This window comes from Ammospiza nelsoni, chromosome 1, assembly GCF_027579445.1.
Source record: "Ammospiza nelsoni isolate bAmmNel1 chromosome 1, bAmmNel1.pri, whole genome shotgun sequence".
NCBI classification, from domain to species: Eukaryota; Metazoa; Chordata; class Aves; order Passeriformes; family Passerellidae; genus Ammospiza; species Ammospiza nelsoni.
The window spans coordinates 113,853,954-113,878,716 of NC_080633.1; the positions used below are offsets into that span (position 1 = coordinate 113,853,954).

At 37.2% G+C, this 24,763-nt stretch overlaps 1 protein-coding gene across 1 annotated transcript in view; it reads right to left on the reverse strand.

Annotated features, from left to right (window-relative positions):
• Nucleotides 1–24,763, reverse strand: part of ST18 (ST18 C2H2C-type zinc finger transcription factor) — a 66,260-nt gene that overhangs the window by 27,464 nt on the left and 14,033 nt on the right. The window contains exons 3-9 of the mRNA XM_059477220.1: nt 20,913–21,103; nt 15,817–16,614; nt 12,801–12,935; nt 10,964–11,054; nt 9,361–9,465; nt 8,119–8,324; nt 4,708–4,919 (exon numbers count right to left, since the gene is read on the reverse strand). Of these exons, the coding sequence (XP_059333203.1) occupies nt 4,708–4,919; nt 8,119–8,324; nt 9,361–9,465; nt 10,964–11,054; nt 12,801–12,935; nt 15,817–16,614; nt 20,913–21,103 (1,738 nt within the window). The remainder of the gene's footprint in view (nt 1–4,707; nt 4,920–8,118; nt 8,325–9,360; nt 9,466–10,963; nt 11,055–12,800; nt 12,936–15,816; nt 16,615–20,912; nt 21,104–24,763) is intronic.

Consider the following 24,763-nt stretch of genomic DNA (forward strand, 5'->3'; position numbering starts at 1 on the left):
AACCAAAACAAAAAATTGGTCTCTATACTCCCCAACTGCTTTCTACAATAAAGTCAATCTTTCTTTCAGCCTTATCTTATGACATAAATATTAGGGAATATTTTCTAGTACTTAATTAAGTCCTGTACTTAGAACTGGATTACAACAGCTAGGACAATAAAGGATGCTATTTTTTTGTGTCAAATTTCTCCTCCATTTTTTCATATGCTTTTGGACCATCTGATCACTCATAACATTTAATACTCTCCAAAGTCTCCAGTAATGATTACAAGTTAAGCTTTATCTCAGCTGGATCAGAAAGAGTAAATTATTGTGTCTGCATGTATCTTATTATCTTATTTCAAGCCTGTGACATAAGGGACATTGTGCCATGACATATAAGAAAATTCATGTTTTCTTTGGTTGGTATCAGTCATGGAACTTAATGCTAAGCAAGTCCAAAGGAACAACATGATCAATGATTTGCATTCCTCCAGCAGTTCAGTCTGATTTGGAAAGCTCAAAAGAGCTCTTAAGTTCTGGTACTGGGAGTAAATGAGACTCCTATCTTGCCACGTGTCTGAATAATATTCTTAATACAGGTCCATCCAAAATGGTTCAATCTTTCCTATTCCCAGCCAACAAAAACACATGGACCAGGTCCTTCATTTTTCACACCTAAACTTAAGCAACTGAGTGCTTCTGCAGAAAATTAAAATATTAATTTGGGTCAAAATGAGAAAGCTTGTAATAGCCCAACAACATCTGAGACAAAAATGGAGTCACAATTTAGGCCCCAAGCAGTTCACAAATTAAAAAAAAGCTAGCCAAGAAGGTACTTAGAGAGCAATATGCACAGCAGTATTACAGGATGGTACCTAGTGATGCTCTTGGATGATTTTTCATCCTGTATTTAGGCTTTAAGGTATTTGGAGTAAAGTACTGCCTGACAAACATGCTGAGTGCTAACTACAGTTTTTAAATAATTGATGCAATTTTCACTGTCATCAGTATCCAAGAATGGAGAGATAACACAATTTTGTTCAAAAAATAGAATTTAAACTTTAAACATTTTTAGCAAGTGTGATTTTATTTTTGCATTTTTTGTTCTTGTTTTATTTAAAGGCATAGTGTGCATATGCCATTTTGTCTAAACAGGTGGGAAAAACACCAAAACAGTCAACAAAATGTTTGGCAAGCAGTAGTGATGAGGATACAGATAAACTATTGCCTGCAGCTACCTCACTGAGACATGTGTGGCGAGGGCTGTAAACAGGGGAGATCCCTGGAAGTTATGATGATGTGGATTCTTGCACAGAGCTAGAAACTGCAGGCTAAGCCTCCTAGGGGAACCCTTCTGCTGACTTCTGTGGGAGCTGAATGAAGCTACACCAACTGCAAATCAAGAGCAACCAGGAGACTGCCTTGGGGTACTGACTGCATGGGAATTGCCTGGTTGGGATTGTATTCAGGGGAAAAGTTTACTGCAGTCCCAGGCTGTATGGCTCAGACAGTGCAACATTAATGTTGCATTAATTATTTTGAAAACTATATCATCAAAGTATCTGATGATCTTACTATTTTGTATGCAACTGACACATGATTCATAGATAAAGTTTAAGATTAATTTTACTGCTCATTTCAGAATAAATGTATTATTTTAATGGCTTATTTTTTAAATTAATACTTTTTAAACGTGGGATATTTGTCAAATCACCTTGAACATAATGTCTCTTTGGAAGTTTTTCTCGCTAGTGGTACTGTTAATGTGAAATGTGACTTCTCTATTCTTGCTACTCTTTCTCTTCTGTTGTCTTGGACTCTCCCTTTTGAACTGATATGTAGAGAATATTTGAATATCCATTTGAATATTGGACATATTTGAATGTCCATCAAATTATTGAAATTTGGAACTATGTTAAAAGATACATTTACTTTTTCATTTAAATGTTACCTGCATATACAGGAAAGGAGTGAATAACCAGGGTAAACCATCTCACTTTCTAGGAGAGGGACAATGCTTTGGGGGTCAATAAATAAAATTTAAGAGAAAAAAAGAAAAAGAGATACTTGGGAACACACTTGTGCTAAAAAGCATTTTGTTGTTTTCCCCACTTGTTTAAGCAAGGCAACATATGCATGCCTTGAGAAAATACAAGAAAACGCCACTTACTTGAAATGTTTGAACTTTACCTTCTGCTTTTAAAACTTAGAAGCACAATATTTTTACATCTCTGACAATTGTGCTACTGGCAAAATATTTCCAGCAAGACTGAGAATTCCTCTGCAGTCTCACATATCCTTGTACTACCACCACACAGCCTCCCATCTGTAAGGAACCAAGGACTGGATTGCTGCGAGGCTCCTGATGCTCAAACACCTTTACAAGTCAGGAGCTTTGATCTGCTGAAGTATTGACGATGCTAATCAGGTTTTCTTAGAAAAAGGAATAAAAGGGTGTTTCAAGGGGCAGGGCTGAGACACTTGATACTGTGGGGCTCTGAACACAGCCGCTCCACACAGTTATTTTCAAATGTGTTGAATGTGTGTGCTGTTGAGTAGAAAAAGGAAATATTTGACTCTGTAGTAATGTGTTGCGTTATTTGAGATCAAATACATATAAAGTCTCAAGAGGGTTTTTTAATAATCTAAAAATTTTTAAGATATTCTAGCAATTAAACATTTACATTTGTGGCCACCACCAGCCACAAAACAATTCAGAAACACTGATAAATAGTATTTTATTGTTTCATATTTTAAAATTAGAAAGTGCCTTCATTGACGAGAGTCTGGCAACTTAATTCACAAATTTTTGGTTTGAATCCTGTGCGATCAAGGTAATAAATATCCAAAACCAAATAAAAATCCGTTTTGTATGCTTTTGGACACCAAATCTGTTTGGGGCTTACTTGTCTGTATTTTGGCCAGAAGCTAATTCTGATTCTTCTGTCAGATGTTTTGTAGCAGTATGCCCTCCAGAAAGTCTGGCAAAAGTGGAGGCAGGCAGATAGCAAGGTAGGCAGGTGATTTTCTTTCAGGCTGGATTCCTGGCTGTGAAAAAGGAGTCAGCTATGTGCCCCAAGTGCCCCTCTGTGTCATTACTGTTATGTTCACTTCCATTCAATCCTTCCCCATGATTTGGCAACTGTGAAGCAGGTACATAGGAGAAAATCTTTGGGTTATGCCTGGTCCCTTTACTGCTCTTCTCTGGCAAGAAAGGTCTATTGCTGAGGTCAGCCAAAGGCTGCTGCAGCAATTTAATCTAACCATTGGCATCAGTTTCCATTTCCCTACTAGAAGAAGTCTCTATTAAAGACTGATAAAGGTTTTTTGCAGCAGATATCAAGGATGGATTTGTCATTAGGAGAGGTTCTACAGAATCTTTGGAACAGATAATGAGTTACAGGGAATACCTGTGACCACTCTAAAAAAGTTTACCCTGTGGCAGCTCCCAATGTTGATTTTAATGTCCAAAACTTCACACACAAGTAGAAAACAAAAGCAGCAAAGTAGGAGATACCACTCTGCAAAGGCACAAGGCTCAGAATACCTGACAAGGTGTTATGCTGGTGGCAAAATTAATGGTTCCACTCAAAAAATAATAGCTAACCTCCTAGCAGTGGTGAATAAACCCTCAACCAAAATGTAGCTCAACAGCTGTGGAAGACACACCTGGCCAGAATGAGCCTTGTGAGGCTCAGATAACAGAGGAATAAGGCGGAGTGACACTGACTTGCAGAAAAACAGATCATCTGTCTTTTGAAGAACACCTGCTATGCTGTGTTTTGACAAATGCACCTCTTTTCATTCCCCAGTGACTTCTCCTTAAGTTCTTGTAATGACTCCCTATTATCTACAAAGAGCTTTCAAAAGTTTCATTGCAGTGGAACATGTGTGACTTCAATGTAAATAATAAACAACAGTGCTCCCACACCACTGTCGTCAGAAGAAAATCTCGTCTATTTTCATCAGCATTATAATACTATGTAATGACACAGAAAATAAGGCTCACAGCTCACACAGCACCATTTGTAAATCATAAAGATCTGTGAGGAAATGCAGAGCAGAAAACAAAACACGAAAGCCACACAAACATCTACAAAATTAGGCATCTTTCCATTATGACAGACTTGCCCAAATTATCTATCTCCAAACGCAGTGGGCCTGATTCTCCACTCTTGCCAGCAGAAAGGGGAATGTTACCAAAGTCAGTTGTTATTCCCCCCTCTCCATCTTGCCAAACTGTTAGGGGCTCCAAACACAACACACTCCATAGGTAGTTCTGTTCCATTGCTAGCAAATATCTCCTTGATTAATCATATGATCTTTATATTTTTTTAAGTCAGTCTCCAAAATGATCACTAATGGCAGGTTTCAGAGGGAGAAAAATTCCCTCTTAAAACAGATCTTACTCATTATCTGCCACAGATTGTTGTTGGATTTCAAATAACCTTTTTCTTTTTTCCTCCCAGAAAACTCCCCCCTTGTAATTAGTGCTCAATTATGAAAAGAATTAACAACATAATTCCTGCTATTTATTTAGTTTTATCAGAACTGGTCACTGCGTTACTGATTTTTTTTTTTTTTTTTCTCTCTCTGCCTCTCTTCAAAAGAGCATGCAAACAGAAGCCTCCTTTTGGGGGATTTAATGCAGTCACTAACATGAAAGACAGTTTATTCGCACAGTTCAGTAGCTAGCACACCCTCCAGGTTCTTGGACTACCCTACCTTGGCAGACAGACTCTGTGGTTTGTTGGAGAGGATCTCTGCTGCTTCCCTGCAGCGGGTGGAAAGGTTCAGGATAGCAGCAGCTGCTGCTATGTGGGTGTCTTCACTACATTGACCGTAGCTATAAGAGTTGGCATGGCAAGGGCTCTGTGTGTGGGCGCTAGCACTAGGCAGCCGATTAGAAAATTTCACTGGATTTGAAAAATGCTTTGCTGTTGAAGAGAGATTTGATTAGCAATTGCATGTATGAAATTTTTCCCGTTAAATAGTTTCGCTTCGCAGACTACAATTTCATACATAAAAAAAAATATATATTCCAAGACTACATTTTAAAACAATCAATTTGCTATTGCCAGTAAGGGTTTGCAGTAAAAATGGCTTCAGAAACACAATAATTTAATTTTTCCTCGAGAAATACACATCTGTCAACAAACCTTTCTGAGATTTTTTACTCATATTTTACTTATCCTTAACTCAAGCATTAAAAACAATGATGTCAAAGGAAAGACTGAGCAAGCATTAGTGTGGTATCCACCGTGATTTGACCACCCCAATGGAAAAATGCAATTGTAAATGTACTCTTATAAAGGTTTCCTCTTGGACCTCTAATGTGCAAAAAAAAAAAAAATCAAAAGTGACTTCTCCAGTTTTAGCAAAAACAATACTGCTTACTCTACTTAGATGAATAAGTCAGTTACCTAAATAGCTTTGTTTATGTGGCTAAGGAGAACAAAACCAGGCTCTTGAATGAAGCAGAAAAATCAGATAAAAACATTACTTGTAAGGAACATTCAGTGCTAAGTGTTTTGTGGAAATATTTACAAATTTAAGTCTACCCTTTAATCAATAAAAATAATTTGAACATACATATGATCTTTGTTTACAGTCTTTTGTTGGCTATATTTGCAATAATACACAGATTTATTAGGCACAGGGAAGTCAGTTGAAAATTAAGTACTAACAGGTGAACAGAAAAGCACTTTCACAAACAAAAGTGGTGTGTGTGGTTCCTTGTTTTCTTATTCATCAGCAGCATTTACTCTAAAACAGTTAGAGAGAACTCTGCTCTCTCTTCTGGATTTTGGAGCTTGAAATGGCATAAACTGTTGCAGGGAGAACACAGCACCATGGTTTCAGTTCTAAAGAAGCAATAATCACTTCTTTTGTCTGCAGCCCTCACAGTGTCCTACAAAGATAAACTCAGCAAAATCCAATTTCTCAGCCTACACCCAGATACATCAAGAACATTTCTGCATATGGCCATCTGCTCATTCCCTGAAGATCTGAGCCCCAAGGCTCTGGATGTCTTTGGATGTAGAGCTTTGGCTGAGTGCTTTCTAATGCTAAGGCAGAAGAGAACTCATCTTCCCTCAAACTTGGGATGCTCTGAAAGAAATGCTGGTTTATGTGCTTTGACTGGAGCTGAATACTATATTCCATTTCTCTAAGCACTAGAGGCATCTCAGTAGAGCAATACATGAAAGCCTCATGATTCAGTCCTCCCTTTCTCTAGTGAAAATTAAAAAGGATTTATCTACCCTGCTGTAAGCACAGCGCTGTAGCACAAACAAGACAGTCTACATTTTTAACACTTACTACAATGAAATTTACATTGTGTTTAAAGATCAGAAAGTGCATTTTTTCATTACCTATCCTAAAAAAACCAAAAAAAGAACCAATCAACCAACCAACATAAAAATCACCCAAGGCTTTAAAGGGTGTATGTTTTGTTAAAAATAATCAAACCAACAAACAAGTTTACAAATGCAGAATCCACAGAGGGCTAATGATGGGCTTTTGTCTGGCTGCATATTTACACAGGACTCTGAACCCATCACTGCATAATCAGCTTCTTATTGCCAACTTTTGTATACCTGAAGAGTTAAATCAGTCACCAGCTCTTTTACTTTCACCTTTCCATTAAAATAATAGCTGCACATTGCAATCTTTGCAAGAACAACAGGCTGTAAACTTCAGTTCTGATATACTTCATACATAAATTTCATGTATATGTATTTGCATTTGTATAAAAACATTTCAATCATTTTTTCCTTGAAATGAACCTGTGAAATAGACATACATCTGTGCAAAAGAGACAGCTAATAGGGAATATTCAATTTTACAAACAAAATTGGAAAATCTGCCACCCAAGAAGCTGGCAATGCATATATTTGCTTTCATTTAAGTAAGCCTATTTTTCAGGTCAGATAAATATCTACTTTTCATTTGCAATTTTAAATAGAGTATTTGTATATATACACACAAAACCCAGATACCTACAAACATATATGTGTGTTTTTGTGTACTCAGACATGTACACAAATAAATATAGAAATACACAAAATTTTATAAATATATAAAACATATATAACATTTTGTAGTATTACATGCATATTATATTATAATAAACTTATATATAAATTTATTCGTTAACAAATTTTTTTGCTTTTCTGTTCACCTTGCTATGAATGGTTTTCTTTGTTGGAGTAAGTGGGACAAAATTTGTTTTCCTACTTTATTTTCCTTTTGGTCATTAACAAAAGAAAAGCCAATTAAAAAGTCTTTTTTTTCACATTGTTCTGGTTCTGTTTCTTCTGAACCCAGTCTTGGTGGAATGAAACATTTGTTTTCCATTTCCCTCATGGGAACAGAATTATTTGTTTATTTAAACTAAAGAATATTTTATAATGGTCAATTCAATGGCAGAACCTTGCCAGTGTTTCCCATGCAGATTCTGAAGAGCATCTGCAATAAACTTTCAGTGTTTGCACTGTGGTATCTCATTTTTACAGAGTAGTGCCTCAGAAAATCTGTAAATGATGCAAGAAGAGGAATCTTGATAACAATTTGACGCATTGAATATGACTGCACTATATGTATGATTTAGTACAGAAATATGACGTACCAAGCCAAATTTACCCCAGGCCCACAATTAATGTAGCTGGGGCTCATGCTCATTAGGAGAAATAATACCAGTGTAGATTCACCTAAATGGTACCTGCAGTATCTTTAAAACTTAACTTGGATTTCTCTGTATTACAGTTCATTACACCTTGTGCAGACAGGTTCCATGGGACTTGTCTTCCATCCCATAATGATACCTCAATTTAATCAAGGAAGAAGGTAACAGGTAATATATAGAACATTCCTTTTACTCCTCTTTTCCACTGATAACTGCTTTTAAAAGAAACATTAAAAAAGTAAACATTGTAGTGACGATATTTAGTGTTTCAAAATTCTGTCTTTCACAATTTAGTGATTCTGTCTAACGTTCTAGACACACATGATTAAAGATGGTTTCCACAGACCTTTTTAGAATTCTAGAAGTTTGAAAGCAGAACAATCAAAAAGGAAAAAGAAATCATTGACATTTTGCCCCTTCTTCAATAGAAAATTGAATTTTGAGCTTACATTCAAGAAACTGAGGTGTTTTTCGACCTTGTGTCACAGGTGCTGTTGTGCGTTTGCCAAAGACTTGTGCATCAAAACTGGCGTAATCAAATGGGACTTTCCCAAACTTCTCCTGTTCTTTCCCCGGGGTGCCTCTGGAGGAAGTGACTGACTGTGAAGCTCTGTAACTGAACTGAGATAGCTCAGACTGCTTTGTTAAATTTGTCCTGCAGAGAAGAGAAAAAGAATGAAGGAGAAAGATGAGAATGTCTTTAAATAACATTGTCTTGAAAAATAGGATATGATTACATCTCACAATCCAAAAGTGTGCTATTGTCACATGCAAAAATTCACAAACTAAAAGATGGGGACATTAAAAAATGCAGTATTCTTTAATAGCAGTTTGGGCTACTTACAAGGAAGTTACTCACCGCTAGATTGCCATTTCCTTTAGTTCTGAAAATTTGTCTGGATTTTTTTCCTAGCTTTTAGTTTTTTTGGATCAGTATTGTTCTCACTTTACTGTGAATGAGTATGGTATAAATATAATATAAGATGACCTGAAATAATTGCTTGTGCTGTTTGGGAAGAACGAATGATTTATGGTGTGTTATTCCATTTAGTTAATGTTCAGTAACTACTTGTCTTTAGTAATTTCCTTAGGACTTTTCATATGTAGAGTTAAGGCATGTGCAGTTGGCAGACACATGGACATAATATTCTGTAATGGCTCTGAAGGAACCGTTAGAGCTGATCATGTCAATAATCCACAAATTAAAGTGTCCCCAAATAGACCTGAATATAATAGGTTGTAACGGTCATGGTGCCAATGATGTGCAAATTATGCGTGTCTGTAGGGTCCATATAACTCAGACAAAATACAATTGCACTAAAAAGTGTTTCTCCTTTTTGATGTCATTGTATAAAATATAAATTAAAGTAATTAAACCAATAAACTAAAAATAAAGAAATTCTATTAATTGTTCTGATCAGGTTACTTGTTTGGAAGTAAGATTTAATAGGATATATTTGGTTGCTTATCCAAAGATACACCTCTCGTCTTTAATGTCAGCCTCATGCACACGAACCAACAGAAAAATGGTGGTTTGTTTTGAGAATCAGATGGTTTTGCAGATCCTCATTTTGGAAAACTGGGTAACCACTGAAGCTGAAGTGGGTGAAAGATCTGAGGACCAGTCAACAGAGTTTGTGCATAGATAAGAGTTTGTTTGTTGGGAGAAACTGGTTTGTGAGGGGTCCTACCTGTGAGTCTGATCATGGCACTGCCCAGCTTTTGGAGACTCGAGCTGGTTCTTTTCTTGGGACATTGCCAGCTTTTCAGCTGCAGCAATTGGACAACCAGAAAGGCTGTTGAAAAGCAAAGGTGAAGAACAGAGACAACAAGAAAAAAACATTGAAATTAATTATTGTGCAGAGGAGATCTGTGCTGTTTTTCTGTGGAAACCAGTGACTTTGATAGTCTGTGCACTTAAGGGAACTGCTGTTGCTATTGCCCAGATTCATCTGTTTTTCAATCCTTAATGCAAAACTGTGAAATCTGTGTATTTTAGGTGATATATCTGGAAACTGAATCATGTAGGAGTTTTCCACAGTTCAGCTTTGATGTTTTGTGTCTGGCAAGTCACTAGTAAATTTTTTGACAAATGACATTTACTTTATCAGCTAAACCATGCATATAAGCCTCCTGCTGATTAAAAGGAAAGTGAATTTGGGAAAAAAACCCAGGGATATATGAGAGACTGTTACCAAAGAACACATTTTATAATTTTGAGTTGTGCTAGCTTATATTTTCCTGTTTGTTTTATTAGATTAGAACATGTTTTCTTATCCTATTCATGGGTTGCTCATGATACAGCTGATGTGCTTCAAAGATGACTAGGGATTTAAAACAGGGAAAACAAAGGAAAAATATCTGCTTGTTCCTTATATATTTTTATAGAAAAGCTATTCATATGTCTGGTAAAGACTTACTAATTTTTGTATTAAAAGGGTATGATAAATTTTAATTTTGGTGCAGTAACAAATGAATCAATAAACAAAAAGCCCCAAAATCTCACAGAAATTCAGATCAACAAAGAGAGTTGGTTTTGAAATTCTTATGTCACAAGTTTGATTTTAAGACTGACATTATATTTTCCCAATTTCAGCAGTATGATGGAATATACTGCTTCCAGCAGAAAGCAGTACTGACAAGAGCTGTGCTGACAGCAGTGGCTTGCTGGAGACAGAGAGTGGATCTCTGCCTCACCTGCAGTCCAGCTGTGATTCCCCAGCTGCCTGTCTGGAAGTCTTTTCTCAATTTTACTTTCTCTCCTGCAGGCAGCATGTTAAACAGACAGGAGTGTTCCAGGCAGGAAGATTGTATTCCTGAGGGTAATAATAAGTGGAGTTTTTAAACAGATTTCAAAATAGTTCACTTAAAATTTTCTGGTTTGCTAAACGGGAATGTGCCCTGATTGGAAGTTCCTGTCAATGGCTAGCATGTAGTGGTGCAAAATAAATGGGTTTTGGTTTCCATTGGGTTTTGCAGCTGTAGCAATAGTAATGTATTTTTTCATTCCTTCTCCTTGTACATGATTATTTTTCAATGTGAGGACCGTGATGAAATTGTAGCTTTAAATCTCATCTATGAAAATACTAGTGGAATTTGCCATCCTCTGTGCTGCAGCCATTTTTTATGTAAAGGAATTAAACACAATTATTTGGTTATAAATAATACAGGCTGCCCTTGCAGTTCATAGACACTTTTCAGTGTAGTACATAGCATCTATTTCCAAGATGTGCCTATCAATTTACTCCCGAGTACGCGTTACGTTTTAAGTGGACAGGAATTTTTCTGCTCTACCTTCGGTGTGTGTTGCGATTGCTGTTGACATGTCCTCTTCCAGTGCATCCTGGGGTGGGACACTTTAAAACATTTTCATGCATGGCAAGAACTAAACAGAAATAAAAAAAAAAAGTTGATAATAAAAGGCATCAATAAAAAATACATATCTTTAAAAAAATGAACATATCCTCTTTGAACTCAGATTCTCAATTCTTTCACATTTTTATCACAAAAGAATAGGGGAAGCAAAGGACCTACAATGCAGTGAATATGGTGCCTCCAGCATAAACCAGCTTATATTGCTGTGGTGAGGCTTCCCACATGCACAAAATTCTTTATACCGACTTCAAAAGAACACAAGTGGAAGTCAGCAAAGGTGTTGAATCATGAATCCCTTTATACACCACTAACACTGGAAAAGGCAGGTGACAGAGGAGCCCTGGGCCACACAGTCCATATTCCATGGAGCTGCAGTCCCTTTCTGTCCCAGGAAAGGAAATCTCTCCAGTACAGGAAGGCTGTTTATTCATTTTATCAGATATTTAGAGTATCTCCCTTTGAACATTACACCTTCTGCTCATCTGGGCTGTGCTGGAACTGCCTTGGACCAATCAGTAATAGTTCCAAGCATCGGCTTACACTCTTAGCAGCGATTACAAACTCTTGCCTGTATATTTCTAATGTCCTTGGATGTGGATGACCTTTGCTAAAACTGACAGATATGTCTATGTTAAACATAAAACATCTTACAGTATTTCACAAAAGCTGACTGTTCATTCCACAGGTTTGTTCTGCCAGGAACCAAATTCTAACTTCTTCTCTTTTTTTTCCCCCATTAGGACAGAGCACATCTAATTGGAAGTATGATAATTAACAAGGACTTGTTAATTTTAAGTTTTTAGGAAGTTAATGTTGCTAAGGACTTCCAAATGCAGCCTGCTTAATTCAGCAGATGTTTCCATGAATAGAGTTTAGTACCAGATTTAAAAAAGGGGAGAGCTACAGTTAGGAAGAGGATTTTGGTAAAGTGCAAATATCCTTTTAATTTGTTGTTATGCATATCACCACAAAGAACAATCTGACTAACTAGGTTGTTTAAGTGGATAGTTTCACATTAAGTTTTTGGCTTATTATGCAGCATTTCATTGCATCATGTTGCAGGATTACACACACACAAACACACACACACACACACACACACACACACACACACAAGCCAATGTTATCAGAGCAGCACAGTCAGAAATAAGCGGGGAAATTCAGGCTAGACTGGGCATGAAAGGGTTAGTGTGATACTGTCACTAGACAGGGACCTGCTGTGGACCAGCACTGGGATGTACTGATGGAAATAACCTTTTGGAGCTCAGCAGCAAGGGGGATGCTAAAAACATCTCTGCATAAGCATGCCCAGGCCTCTCATCTGTTGGCAGTGAGAGCCAGCAGCCTCCGTGTGCGGCTGCGGCAAACGAGGCCTCGGCTCCGGAGCAAGCAGGAGATGTCTGTGCCTTAGCAAAGGTGTGAGAGAGCAACTTGAAGATTCATGGGACTGCAGCATGCAGGTCTGCTGGCAGCTTGGGAACAGGCTGTCTGATCTTGTTCTTCCCAGGCTACCTAAGGAGCCTGCTGCTGTTTGTAAGGATAATGCTACTGTAAGGAGCACTTGAGCTGCACAAGTGTGGGAAGCAGGGCTGTGCTGTGAGATAGAGGGCAAAGACGGGGTGATGGCTTCTTTCCCAGCCTCATCCTGCTATCTCATGCTGAAAAAAGGGGATTCTTCTCCAGCATAAGCACATACTACCCACAATACTGAGACAGATCCAGTCGTTCTTCTGGGCTGCGGGGTAGTGATACTCACTTTCTAGTGGCACTCTAACTTTATGTGGACAGCCTGAGAGACTGCGGTGGTGAGGGTACAGCCCAGTTACGTGCCCTGTGCCATCACATCCTGGGATGGGGCATTTGGTTTCTCTCTTTTCAGGCCTGGGTGAATCTGCAGAGAAATCAGATAAAGATTTTGTTTGGGTTTAGGCCCTGTCTGTGCTCAGCTGAGTGATCCTACCTGAATGATATTCTCTATTTTATACTTCAGATTTAATTCCTGTCCAAAGTTTTAACAGGGATGTATGCCACTGAAAGATCACTTCAGGTTTTCATAGTGTCCCTTAAGCAATTATTTCCCTCTCCCATTATGCCATTTATGTGCTAAATTATATAGCTTTAGGATTGCAGTATCATTTATTCCATTCAGAGCCTCAAACAGGACAGAAGCCACAATCCAATAAGCCAGAAAACTGGCAGCATGAGCCAACAGTAAGATCTATAAAGGAATAAATAAAAAAAGGAGAAACAATCTTTTGCTTTGTTAATGTCAGACTCCAGGAAGCTGGGACAACCAAATAAAAGCTGAGGTGTGAAACAAATAAACAAACAAACAAAAAGCATTTCAACCAGAAGCCATTCCTTAAATATCACAGATCTCTAGGCTGTAGGTTCTTTGTTAGGAAACTGAATACATGCCCCTTTACATTTGAGAGGCAAGGCAAGCAGCTCCCTCTGGTACACATGGCAGTGCTGCTTTGTGGAGCAGCCCACAAAGACGCTGAAAACATGGAGCAGCCGATACCCTTTCAAAGGCGAGGTCTCAGCCCAGCCCCACTGCTACCACTCTGTAACAGCCTCCCAAATTCTGTTTCAAGCACCTAGAATAGTGCAAGAAGCACTGGTCAGAAAACCTTTATTTGATTTCCAATGCAGGATCAAAAGTCTGGGCGAGAAAGGAATGATTTCTGGTCCAGGAATTCTCTTGTGAGAAATCTGGAGGAAGTGGCCGCATAAATTGCTGAGGATGGTTTTAGCTCCATCTGTGATTGGCTGCCAACAGCATTTGGTGCTGGGGGAGAAAACAGCTGCAGCCAACACAGGGAGCTGCCTCTTTCAAACTAATTTTTTCTGGACTATGAGGTAGGATATGCTTAGGGACAGAATCACCAGGGACAGCTGAGGGTTAAACTTACTGGCAAGTTTTTAGATTAAAAAAAATAAAATAAATAAATGGGGAGGAAAGCAAATAGAGTCAGCATCGTCAGGAGACCACATGCTTTTTAGAATCACTGCAAATGGAAAGTGCTGCAATAGTGAACAGAAAATAAAGAGGGACGCAGAAATATGATTTAGTGTTTTCTCCGGTAATTGGAAAGGTTTATGATGAATAGATTTTTTTCTGATCTAGCATCCAAGAGTGAAAATTAAGAGCTGATGGATTTGATGGTAGATTTTTTAGAAATAAAACCCAGTTAATTATATAAAGTGGCAAAATTATGAGCCCGATACAACATTACCTACAATCATGGTGTTTATACAACCCGAACAAAGCCTGGTATGTTTCTCCATGGGTATTACCTCTGAACTCACCTGGAAACCACAGCTAATTATAATATGAGGTAAATCAGCAAGGGATAGATTCTGCCATTCCTACATCGCTGCTCTTTCCTATGTGTGCTGTGAGAAAGTCACATTGACACCAATGTGAACCTGGCCAATACAGTTGCTCTCAGGGCAGGAAAAGATATTTATAAAGTTCCTGCATAAGCCAAAGTCATCTGAGCAAATAAAGGTTCATGTAGTACATGCAAGGACAGCTTAAGACATGCTAATGAAAACAGTGTTTGAGACACAAAAATGAGATGTCTGCATTTTCTTCCTTAATACTGCAGGAAATATTTTATAGTTGCAGCTCCTAAAAATGCCTGTCAGTTCTCTTTCACACTAAATGCTTCAGATAAGTAAATTACTATAATATTTATTTATTATGTCCACAGGGACTACTCTAAAGTTACATTAGAAATACCAAAGTAAATCGTTCATCAAAAGCAGAAATAACATCAGTGCTAGGGTGACCTCGGGATGTTTGCAAGGCCAAAAGGAAAAGTCAAAGGACAGATGAATGTATTGTTACTTACTACAGAAGGGAGTGTGCTTATAAAATGACATCTCTCGATGTTCTGTAATTATCCTCAATTGAGGAGTTTCATACAAGACAGCCCAGTTTATAAATCAAACCCAAATCTTTTAAGTCTCCACTTCTGAAAGCCTGATTAAGAGATATTGAATTATGTTCCTACGGGTTTGTAGGATATCACAAACCCTCAGAAACAATAAAGATTTTGGAATTTATTGGTGTTTCTGCTGATGGCAAATGAGGCAGAAGAGCATGGCTTGTGTTTTCCTGGCTCAAAATTGCTAGATATAGAAAAATGTAATGTTGATTGATGTAATATTGATTGATACCAATATACTAATACTATACTTAGTATAGTATTAGTAATACTATAATATAGTATATAATACTATACTATAGTATTATAGTACTAGTATAGTATTATAATACTATACTTATTCTTGACTATACTATACTATACTTGATGCTAATGAAGTAGACTGAACTCAGAAAACACATGGCTTAGGAATCAGTTGATATCTTTGGGAGAGGCCAATTTTTCACCCTAAACTTGCCCTTGGGTACTGTTTTAATGCCTTGTCTTTCGGCTGCTGAAACTTTGGAGGTTTGTATTAGCATCCTACAGAGGAGGAAGCAGAGGAGGAGGAAAAGGAGGAGGAGGAATGTCAGTGCCAGCTACACAGGCCTTTTAGTGCCCATTACTGATGATTTCACATAGCAGTTTGGCAGGAAGCCAAGTACCTAGCGTTTAACCTGGTTAGACGTGAGGCACTAGTGTGAAGGTACATAATTAACAAAATTACCAGCTAAATTCCAGATTCTTTACTGTTGCTATAAAACCCAGCTCAGAATCCTCTATCAGTCACGGGACAAATGCTTAAGCCAGCAAGAAGAGCCAAAAATACTTCCTTACGTTTGCTGCTAAATATCTGTCTCCCACCAATGTCAATAACTTTGGTTTGTCTCCTTTCCCCTGCTAGATGCTCCAGAAGAAACCTATCCAGTTCCTTGTAGGTGCTGTGGAACACATGCCCTTGCTCTGCCTGCAGAGCGATTGCTTGCTCTAGCAAACTCAAGTTCCCTTTTGTTTTGTCCAGCTCAACTGACACGTCTGTGGTTTCCGACAGGCACTCGTTGTCGTCTTCTTCACTTTCAGGGAAGAGATTCTGGATTCTCTTCTCGAAAGGATCAGAGTGAGGCTCCTGGGGTGCTCTTAGCTCTGTTTCTGAGTCGCAGAGTGTTTCACAAGGACCATATTCGACCTCTTCCTTCTTAATTTCCGGGACTTCCAGGATGCTGGGTTGATTACACTCTACGATATATTTCTGAGTTACATGGGGCTTTACACTAGTTTCTTCCGAGAAATTTGAAGAGCTATCCCACTCATTGTCCATAATTTCAGAGTTACTTTCATTTTCCTCAGATGAACAGTATTTTGGGTCAGAGATAGCAGTCTTTTCCTTTCCTTCAGCTGAGCTAATCAGGTAACATTCATCAGCATCATCACTTTCTGTTTTCAATGATTGAATGCCACTATCATTTAGATTTTCTGCCACTGCTTGACTGGGTGCATCTTTTGCTACTTTTCCCATGTTCATCAAAGATTTGGCCACGGCATCTTGATAGCTGGAGTAGTTGTCTTTTCTTTGACTGGAATTTTCTTGCCCACCCAAATGAGGGGTTTCCTCAGATGATTTTGTAGTACTCTCCTCTGTATGAGAAAAATAGGTAAGAGAAATATGTAAGAATAAATATTTTTTGTATCTTGTAGAAGTGATGTGGAGACATTGACTTACCAATTGCTGTTTCATTACTCAGAAAGGTACTCTGAAATGATCAAATTTACACCAAGGATCTGTTTGAAATGACTAATTGTAGCAGGATGAAAAACCCTTCTAAAATAATATATACTTTATATAATGTTCCAGGACTATAGGAGAAAAAATTATATCCCCATTTCTCACTGATATTTTCTTAGAACACATGCACACACACACACAGAGACATATATATGTATGTAAATATAATGCTCAATATGTTGATATTACATATGTACATATAATCTATATAACCTGCGTGCATATATATATATATATCTATATATATAGATAGATATATATGCACACAAGCACATTTTAAAATTCCTCTGATCTATTTTCACTTTTATTTCATCTAAGATTTCCAAATATTTTCTCAAAATAAACCCTAATTACTTTCCCCGTCACCCCGGATCCCATGAAAGACCTTGATGGAAAAATCCTCAATACTTCACAAAGGGCAAGCTCCTGGTCACCATTGAAATTGCCACACTAAGTGATAGATCAGGTCATGCACAGGCAAACAGAAGTGGTTGTTATGTACAGACTCATAAAGGACTTGTTAAAGACACTACTGAAATGCATCCTGTCTTTATAAACATCTTTCTTCAGATGAAAAGCAGCAGCCAGCAGGTAATAAAGGCAGCATGTAGGAGAGGTTGTCAGTGTGGAAGACAATATGCCTTTTGTATCTCATTTAATTTTTTATAAACATTTCCTCTGACAAGGACACTCAAAAATACATCTCCATCATCTTCCTTTCTGGTAATTATCTCTCTAAAATCAACACTGGTTTTGCCAGGATCAAGTAAATATTGCCATAGTAACTAAAAGCATTTTTGGATGAAGGGAAGAATTTAGTCACAACACTAGCCCCTTCAATAATGCTGATTATAGGGTACATTCTTTTGTTGGGATCTATTCAACATAAACTGAAAAATTTAACATTTTACTTCCTAGAAAGGAGGATGAATAAACCAGCATACACTATTTCATAAGATGTGTCTGTCCTTTCCTGAATCAGAACTCCAGGTTTAAATAATAAATTAAGCATAGCCTAAAATGCAAATTAAGTTTCTCTCAATAACACAGTGAGCTATTAAGAGAAAGTGTAAAGGGTTATGATAATTTTAAAGTATTATGAACTACAGAAAACAAATAAAAAGCATTTTCAGTGAATATGTCCAATTCATTGAACTATTCTCTCAATCCACTTAACTACCCACATGTGTACAATAATGATTTATAGACATTATACCTAATTATGCATATTTGGGCTGTGTTAGAGTGCCTAACAAAAGCTCTAGAAAGCAACAATTACCTCTGTTGCTTAGCTACATAGTTTAAAATATTCCTATTAAGTGCAGATTATTGTGGAGGGGAAAAGGGGGACAAAAATGCACATGTGCACCACAATGCATTTCACTTTACTGCTGCCAAACTGTTAGCATTTTGGGTCATTTCCAGTTTACATAATTGTTTGGTTCAACTGTTTGTTATATGTTAAAAGAAAATATTGATTAATTCTTATTCTTCTTCAGAAAATTGCACTCATGCAGGGAGGGGTGGCCTTTTGCACTGTGTGCATAAAGTTGTATTTAAAGAAGTGTCTGCAAACCTTCATGTAACTTTTTAGCAGCTGGTCTAGTACCACACACATTGCAGTATTCTGAACAAAGTGTGCCATCTTTTCACATCTCAGCAAGTAAGAATGGTGATTTGGCTCTATGAATAACTTTAGTCAAATGGGTTTCCATTATTTGCTCTTCTGCCATTTGGAAAATAACAGAATCCCATCAGTGGGTAATTTCAAAAAGGAACAAGATCTATCTTAAAAGAAATCTCCTGCCCATCAAAAGAAAACAAATCAGACAAAATGTTCAATGGTAAAAGGATTTTTTAGTTGTTTTTATGTGAGAAAGATGAAAAATAATATAAGTTCATGATAAAAAAATTTTTGTTCCTTAAATAATCAGTGATTTTTAAAGCAATCTTTAAAAATTTGTTGTTGAATCAGTCTTAATGGTTCAGCTGTCCCAGCTCTGCTTTTTACATCCACAGGCTGTAAATTTACTTTTCAAATAATCAAAACTCAGCTTAGTTTACAGTTGCATCAATCCATGAACTGAATCATTAACTGATCAACTGAAAAGAATCCTGAGTTCATAATAAAGGGAGCAATACTACACTAAGAAATCCCAAGTACCTACATACCCAGACCAAATGTATGCTTTCACTGAAATTTTTTTGGTAGCTGGTAAAAATTATGCAAAAGATGTAGGTTGTATTATCACTGAACAAGCAGGTTGGAATATATTATGTTGGTATCAAAGAAATATTTTCGAAATCAAGTGGGATTTTTTTGTTTTGACTGAAGGTCGTGGTTTCCCTACTTTTTTATCAATGGATTTGGTCCAACAATTGCCCTTTTTTAAAAAAAGTTAGATAACTTAACCTAAAAAAGTTAAATAACTTAGGTTTGTGCCACAGAGTCTACCTTTACACCCATCATAGCAATTCCCCTTCATCAAATTCTTCAAGATGTACAGAGAACAGAAAAAGGGGAAGAAAAAAGATTCTACTGAGTGCAACTCTGGATGGTCAGGAACCAGGCTGAATCAACACAAAAAATTTAGCTAAAATCCAAATATCTAAAAAAAAAAAGTCAAAACAAAAATAACAAAACCCCAAGACATGAACAGGAACTCTTACTCCAACAGATTCGCTTCTGATGTTAGGAGCTAGAAACACTCCCTTCAGCCTGAACAGGCACTGAGAGGTATGGGATTTTTTCCTTGATTATTTTTTCTTAAAAATGTCACTCAAAAGACAGAGGCATTGTGTATCACCTTGCTAATTAATGTTCTGTTTGAAGATGGAGCTACCTTCTAGGCTTTCACAGCAATGGGATGCAGCCCTTTGGAAGAATCTCCTCCTAGGAGATTTACAAGTGACAGATGACTGAAAACGTTGCTGTTATAGAAGTGCTGCAAAGACATCCACTGGTTTTAGTAGAATCTGGAATTGACTCTTTAATGTGAAAGACATTCTTCTTCCTCTTCTGTGTGTTTTATAGTAATCATATCTATAAAATTCGTAGGGCTTGTTTTGTTTTAAGGGATTTCAATTTAGAGTGGATAAATACACAAATAACTGATCTCAGTTCATGATAAAGTAATAGCACAGCCCAGTCTGGAAGGGACCTTAAAATACCATCTAGGTCCAATCTTTTGCTGTAAAGGGATCCTAGATTATATAATCTACCACCCTGCCCTTCAAAAACATTTGATAAGAAGAAACTGAGTGGAAAATAAATTATCTTTTAATTTTGATAGCAACCAGAAACTGAGTGACATTTAAGTTCATTCAGTTTACATATTATCTATGATTATCAATTTCCCAGTGCCAGATCGCATTCCTTTTATTTTAACATTTGCTGTGTGGAGGTGACTGCCAGTATATTCCTGATATCTACTTGCTTGTCTCATTAACTTGTCTGATTAACTATTTTGGCAGGAATTCTTAGACAATTATGTGAAAAAAACTATTTGGTTTCAGACTTTTTGTTCAATGTGAATACAAATATATAAAATATTAGAAAGGAATAGTAATCAAAACATACTATGGCTATATCTTTCTGCCCCCTCATCCTTGTCCATATTTTCCAGCATACACATTGTAGAAGTTGCTATAAAATGTTGGATGTGTTTGGCTTACCAGTGTTGGAATAACAGGTATAAAAGTGCTGAGTCTAATAATCATGTTAAACAGAACACACACAGCAGTCACACGCATGAAATTGCTTTGCTAAATGTTAAAGTCAACAATGTTTTGCTAAGCATCATTTTTCCCTCCTCAGAGCTCTATATATTCCAGTGAAAATCTGCTCTTCAGAAGTGTGTGGGATGGTGGTGGTCTTAAGCTTGTTCTTTCACAGAGGTGCTGGAGAAGCAGATGCTGCTCACTATCCAGCCTGCTGCAGTAGTTGTCTCTGGATGACCTGCATGGCATTTACTAGACCCCAGGAGAACTTATTGTACAAATAAATGGAAGTATGATGATTAAACCTGGACAGAAAGGCACCATTCCAACTCTCTTAGAAGTCAAACATGTCTTGCATCCTGTTTCAAAATACAGGGTTTTAATCTCCCTTCCTGTGGAATTCAAGTTCAAGTGGAGTTCAAGCAACTACCTGGTGTTGAGCTGCTTTCGAGGACACTGATATCTTCCTGTAACTCTGTCCTGTCTTCATTTTCTTCTTTGCATTCCAAGCTGGGGCTGTAGTGGCGGGGTTTCATTAACAGGGACTTCCTTTTGTTGACAGGAACACCTGATATCTGATCTTCAGCTTTTCTCTTCTTAGCCATGGAGCATTTGTAGGCACTGCAACGATCAATTGCCAGGGACAGAGAAAAAATGGGAGAAGTGAGGAGCAATCTGTTTTAAAAATAGCACCATCCTATAGTTTAATTCAAAGTATAAAAGTGAAGATTGACAAAATGGGAAATCACTTGCAGTTTCAGCAAATTATGTCTAGCAGATATTTAATTTTAGCTCAGGTACTGAAAGTCCAGGCCACAGGCAAGTGTTGTTTCTTTTCACTGGTGCCAAAATCTTTTTGGGAGAAGGAGAATGAAGAGTATGACAAAACCAAAAAAAAAATCCATAACCTAACAGCCTTAAGGAAAAGATAAACAAAATCGTAGCCTGTGTTGATAATCCAGGAAAAACAGCTATAGGGAAAATTATACCACCAGTTACCCTGAGCCTTTGGTCCTTAACCTTTACATCAGTATGAACATCCAATTACACACGTGGAGTTCAACAGCAGAAAACCTGTGAGAAACACACTATACATTGATAATGTTGTGCAACACAGTTCTGTCTTTCCATATTAGCCCTGAGCACTGGTTTCATTTAATTTACTCCAGCCATAAAAACCTGGTTTCAGCTCTACTCAGTTCTCTGAAAAGACAATAAAAAAAGGCTCCTGCAAAGGGCTATTCATTTCACTTGAAGCTATTTCTATGTGAGAAAAGGGGGAGCTGTACCCTGGGAAAGGTCTTACCCAGTTCAGATGCCTAACTTTCAGATGACTGACAGGAGGAAGAATGGCAGGAATTTAGAGAGGAAGATCTTTAGCAGGTTTAATATACTTTTTTCAACTTCTAATAGCCCCATATATTGATCTGAATATTCACTTGGTTCTGGAGTTATTTCGCCTAACCTTTGTCACTGTGCAAAACTCAGCGACATGTAGATGGTACAACATAAGACACTTCCCTGAAGAGGCTGGAATCTTCAGCACTCTTTTCTTAATAATTTTTCATGTAAGTGATTTGACATGATTTTATTTTTCTCTTTCACACAGTATACTAAGGAATTTTTTGTAGTATGAATAATACTGCTCATATTATATCTGTCAGAGATGAAAAAGCTGCATATATGGATCTGTGTAATCCACTCAATGGTTTCTCCACCTCAGGTACCCCCAGGGTGCATTACAAATCTGCACGATGCCCTCAGGTGATGGATTTTGCAGTTGGCTCACTGACTTAGCTGCAAGATTTGCAAGAAAAAGCCATGTATGAAGAGAACTCCTATTGGTTACACATTTTACAAGCTCAACAGCATAAATTCATCCTTCCAAAGTACCTTATGTGCACTAAATTGGCCCAGGTTCTGATTGTTTTGGATGAAAGCATAGGACTAACTTGAGCTTTTTGTTATAAAAACAAAACAAAACAAAAAAACCCCTGGTTTTGGCTAAGCACCATTTTGGCAATCCCTCATTGCAAACATAAAGGACATGTAAATACAAAGATCTGCATTTTAGGGGGAATGTTAAATCATCATATACATCTCAAACACTGGATATTCTTGATCTTCTGGAGACTAAAATGCTATGGGCATCTGGAATCCAGGAATATGGGATGGTAAGCATATGCTGTAGTTGAATAAAACATGGTTTCTGTGTTATTTCTCTATTTATGAAGAGAGGATAACTTGAATGTCATAATAGAGATCAGAATCACAGTAATATCAGTGTACCTATGGAAATAATGCCCATATAACAGATAGGTGGATGCAGTGTCAAAAAATATGCATAACTTGTTTCTAAGGAAATACAGTTACTTAGTTCATATTTGTGAATGGCATTTCATACCACTTTTGTTGTTCCAGGAAAATTGAATAAATGACAAAAGTTTGAAATCTCTTAATACACAATTGTTTTTGTCAACCAAAACCTTCACTAGGTTTGCTTTTGACGTCTCTCACTTATTTGTCAAGTTAACCTCCAGTAGCTACTGTGAAAGTGTTTAGGATATGATGAATTTCCAGTGTTTAATTCCCCTTTGACAAAACTACAGCAGGTGCTTACACCAGAATAATTAATAGATTCTTTTTGGAGCAGGATATTCAATTGGATCATGTAATATGCCTTCCTGTGAACACAGGTCACAGGACTTCATCTATTTCTTCAGCCTTAATCCTGTAATTTGTCTGGATATTTTCAAGATTTGACTAACCTAAAGTTAAGGAAAAACATGGCAATATGGTAAATTCATTGCTGTACTCTTGCTCACCGAGTAGAGTCTTTTTCTAGTAATATAATATTGCATATCCCACACTGGGGACTGGCATAACACTTACTCAACGTGTTGGTTTTTCACCACAGCTGGAAAAGAGAATCAAACCCAGATGTCAGCAGACCATGGCACAGAGCAGGGTGGGGGTACTGCTGCCCCTGCCACCTGCAGATCTGCTCTGGAAGGGAGAGCACAGGAATCCCACCTGACAGAACCACCACAGTTCACAGCAGTAAATCAAAAGCTGCTGCATCAAAGCTGGGACAGGAGGCCCACAGATCTTCTGGGAGCACCTTGGTCATGTTGGAAAATTTCTCCTCTATGAAATATGATGCGTTAACTTGTCCTTATTATATGTTTTTCTGTACATGAGCTGTCACTCATCCAGATTTTCTCCATAGGTCCCATAATTTTTTTCAAAATACAGGAGATTCAACTTTTAGTAAAATCATTCCTGACACCATTCTGATTTCAGGAAGTTCACAGACATAGTTGTCCCTTATTTCGTAGGAAATTCAAATTGCTCTCCATTGTCCAGGAAGAGAATTTTCAGCTCTTGCTTTTGCTGATGTTCCCTTAAACTGCTGGTTTTTGAGTTTTAATTGGAATCTATTAGTTTGCAGGAACCAGTTTAAATTTCTATCACATATCAGAAATTCCTCCCCTTTTCTATCTTACAGTGCTGAAAATGAAAAATTTAAATAAAACTGGAAAAAAATCAAAAGTGGCAGCTTTTTCAAGTTCACATGATTTACTAGGGATTTGATAATGGAAAACAGGAGTTCGTGTACTATGAAAAGAACATATTTATGCCTTTGTAAAATTCATTTCATGCTGATTTCACCTTTGTCTTTAAAAGTTTCTATTTCTCCATTTTCCTTGTATACATTCATACATAAACTCACATGTAGGTTATCACTGATTTGTCAAGCTGTACTTTGTCAAGTGGTAAACCTATAATTTAGCTTCTCTATTACTCATCTCTTAAATTCAACATCTAATAGTTTTGTTGCTATTTATCAATGGCCTGCTTGTTGTCATGGAACACTGATTCAGCTGTCAAGGTTATTTGGTAATCCAAGGCTCATAAAACAGGAGAAGCTCTTTTTTTATGAGCCCAAAGCCAATATATAGTTGAGGTTTTTTTCCCAGTTTAACTGTGCTTAAATTTTATGGGTAAAAAATCATGACTCTATTATCTAGAATGAGCAAGGTTTTTAATACATCTTTTTTAAATCAATGATTCAGTTACCAAACCTGTCTTGTGTCAATTATCATAGTGTGAGCCAAGAGTTTAAAATCTATTACATTTAGGACCTGGCTGGATATACTGAAAAAAGTTCCAAGATAAATCCTCATAGATATTTCATAGCTAAATATATTTTCGGGGAATTTAATGGACCATTCTCTTTATTTCTTTTCAGATCACATATTGCAGACACAGTCAGTACGG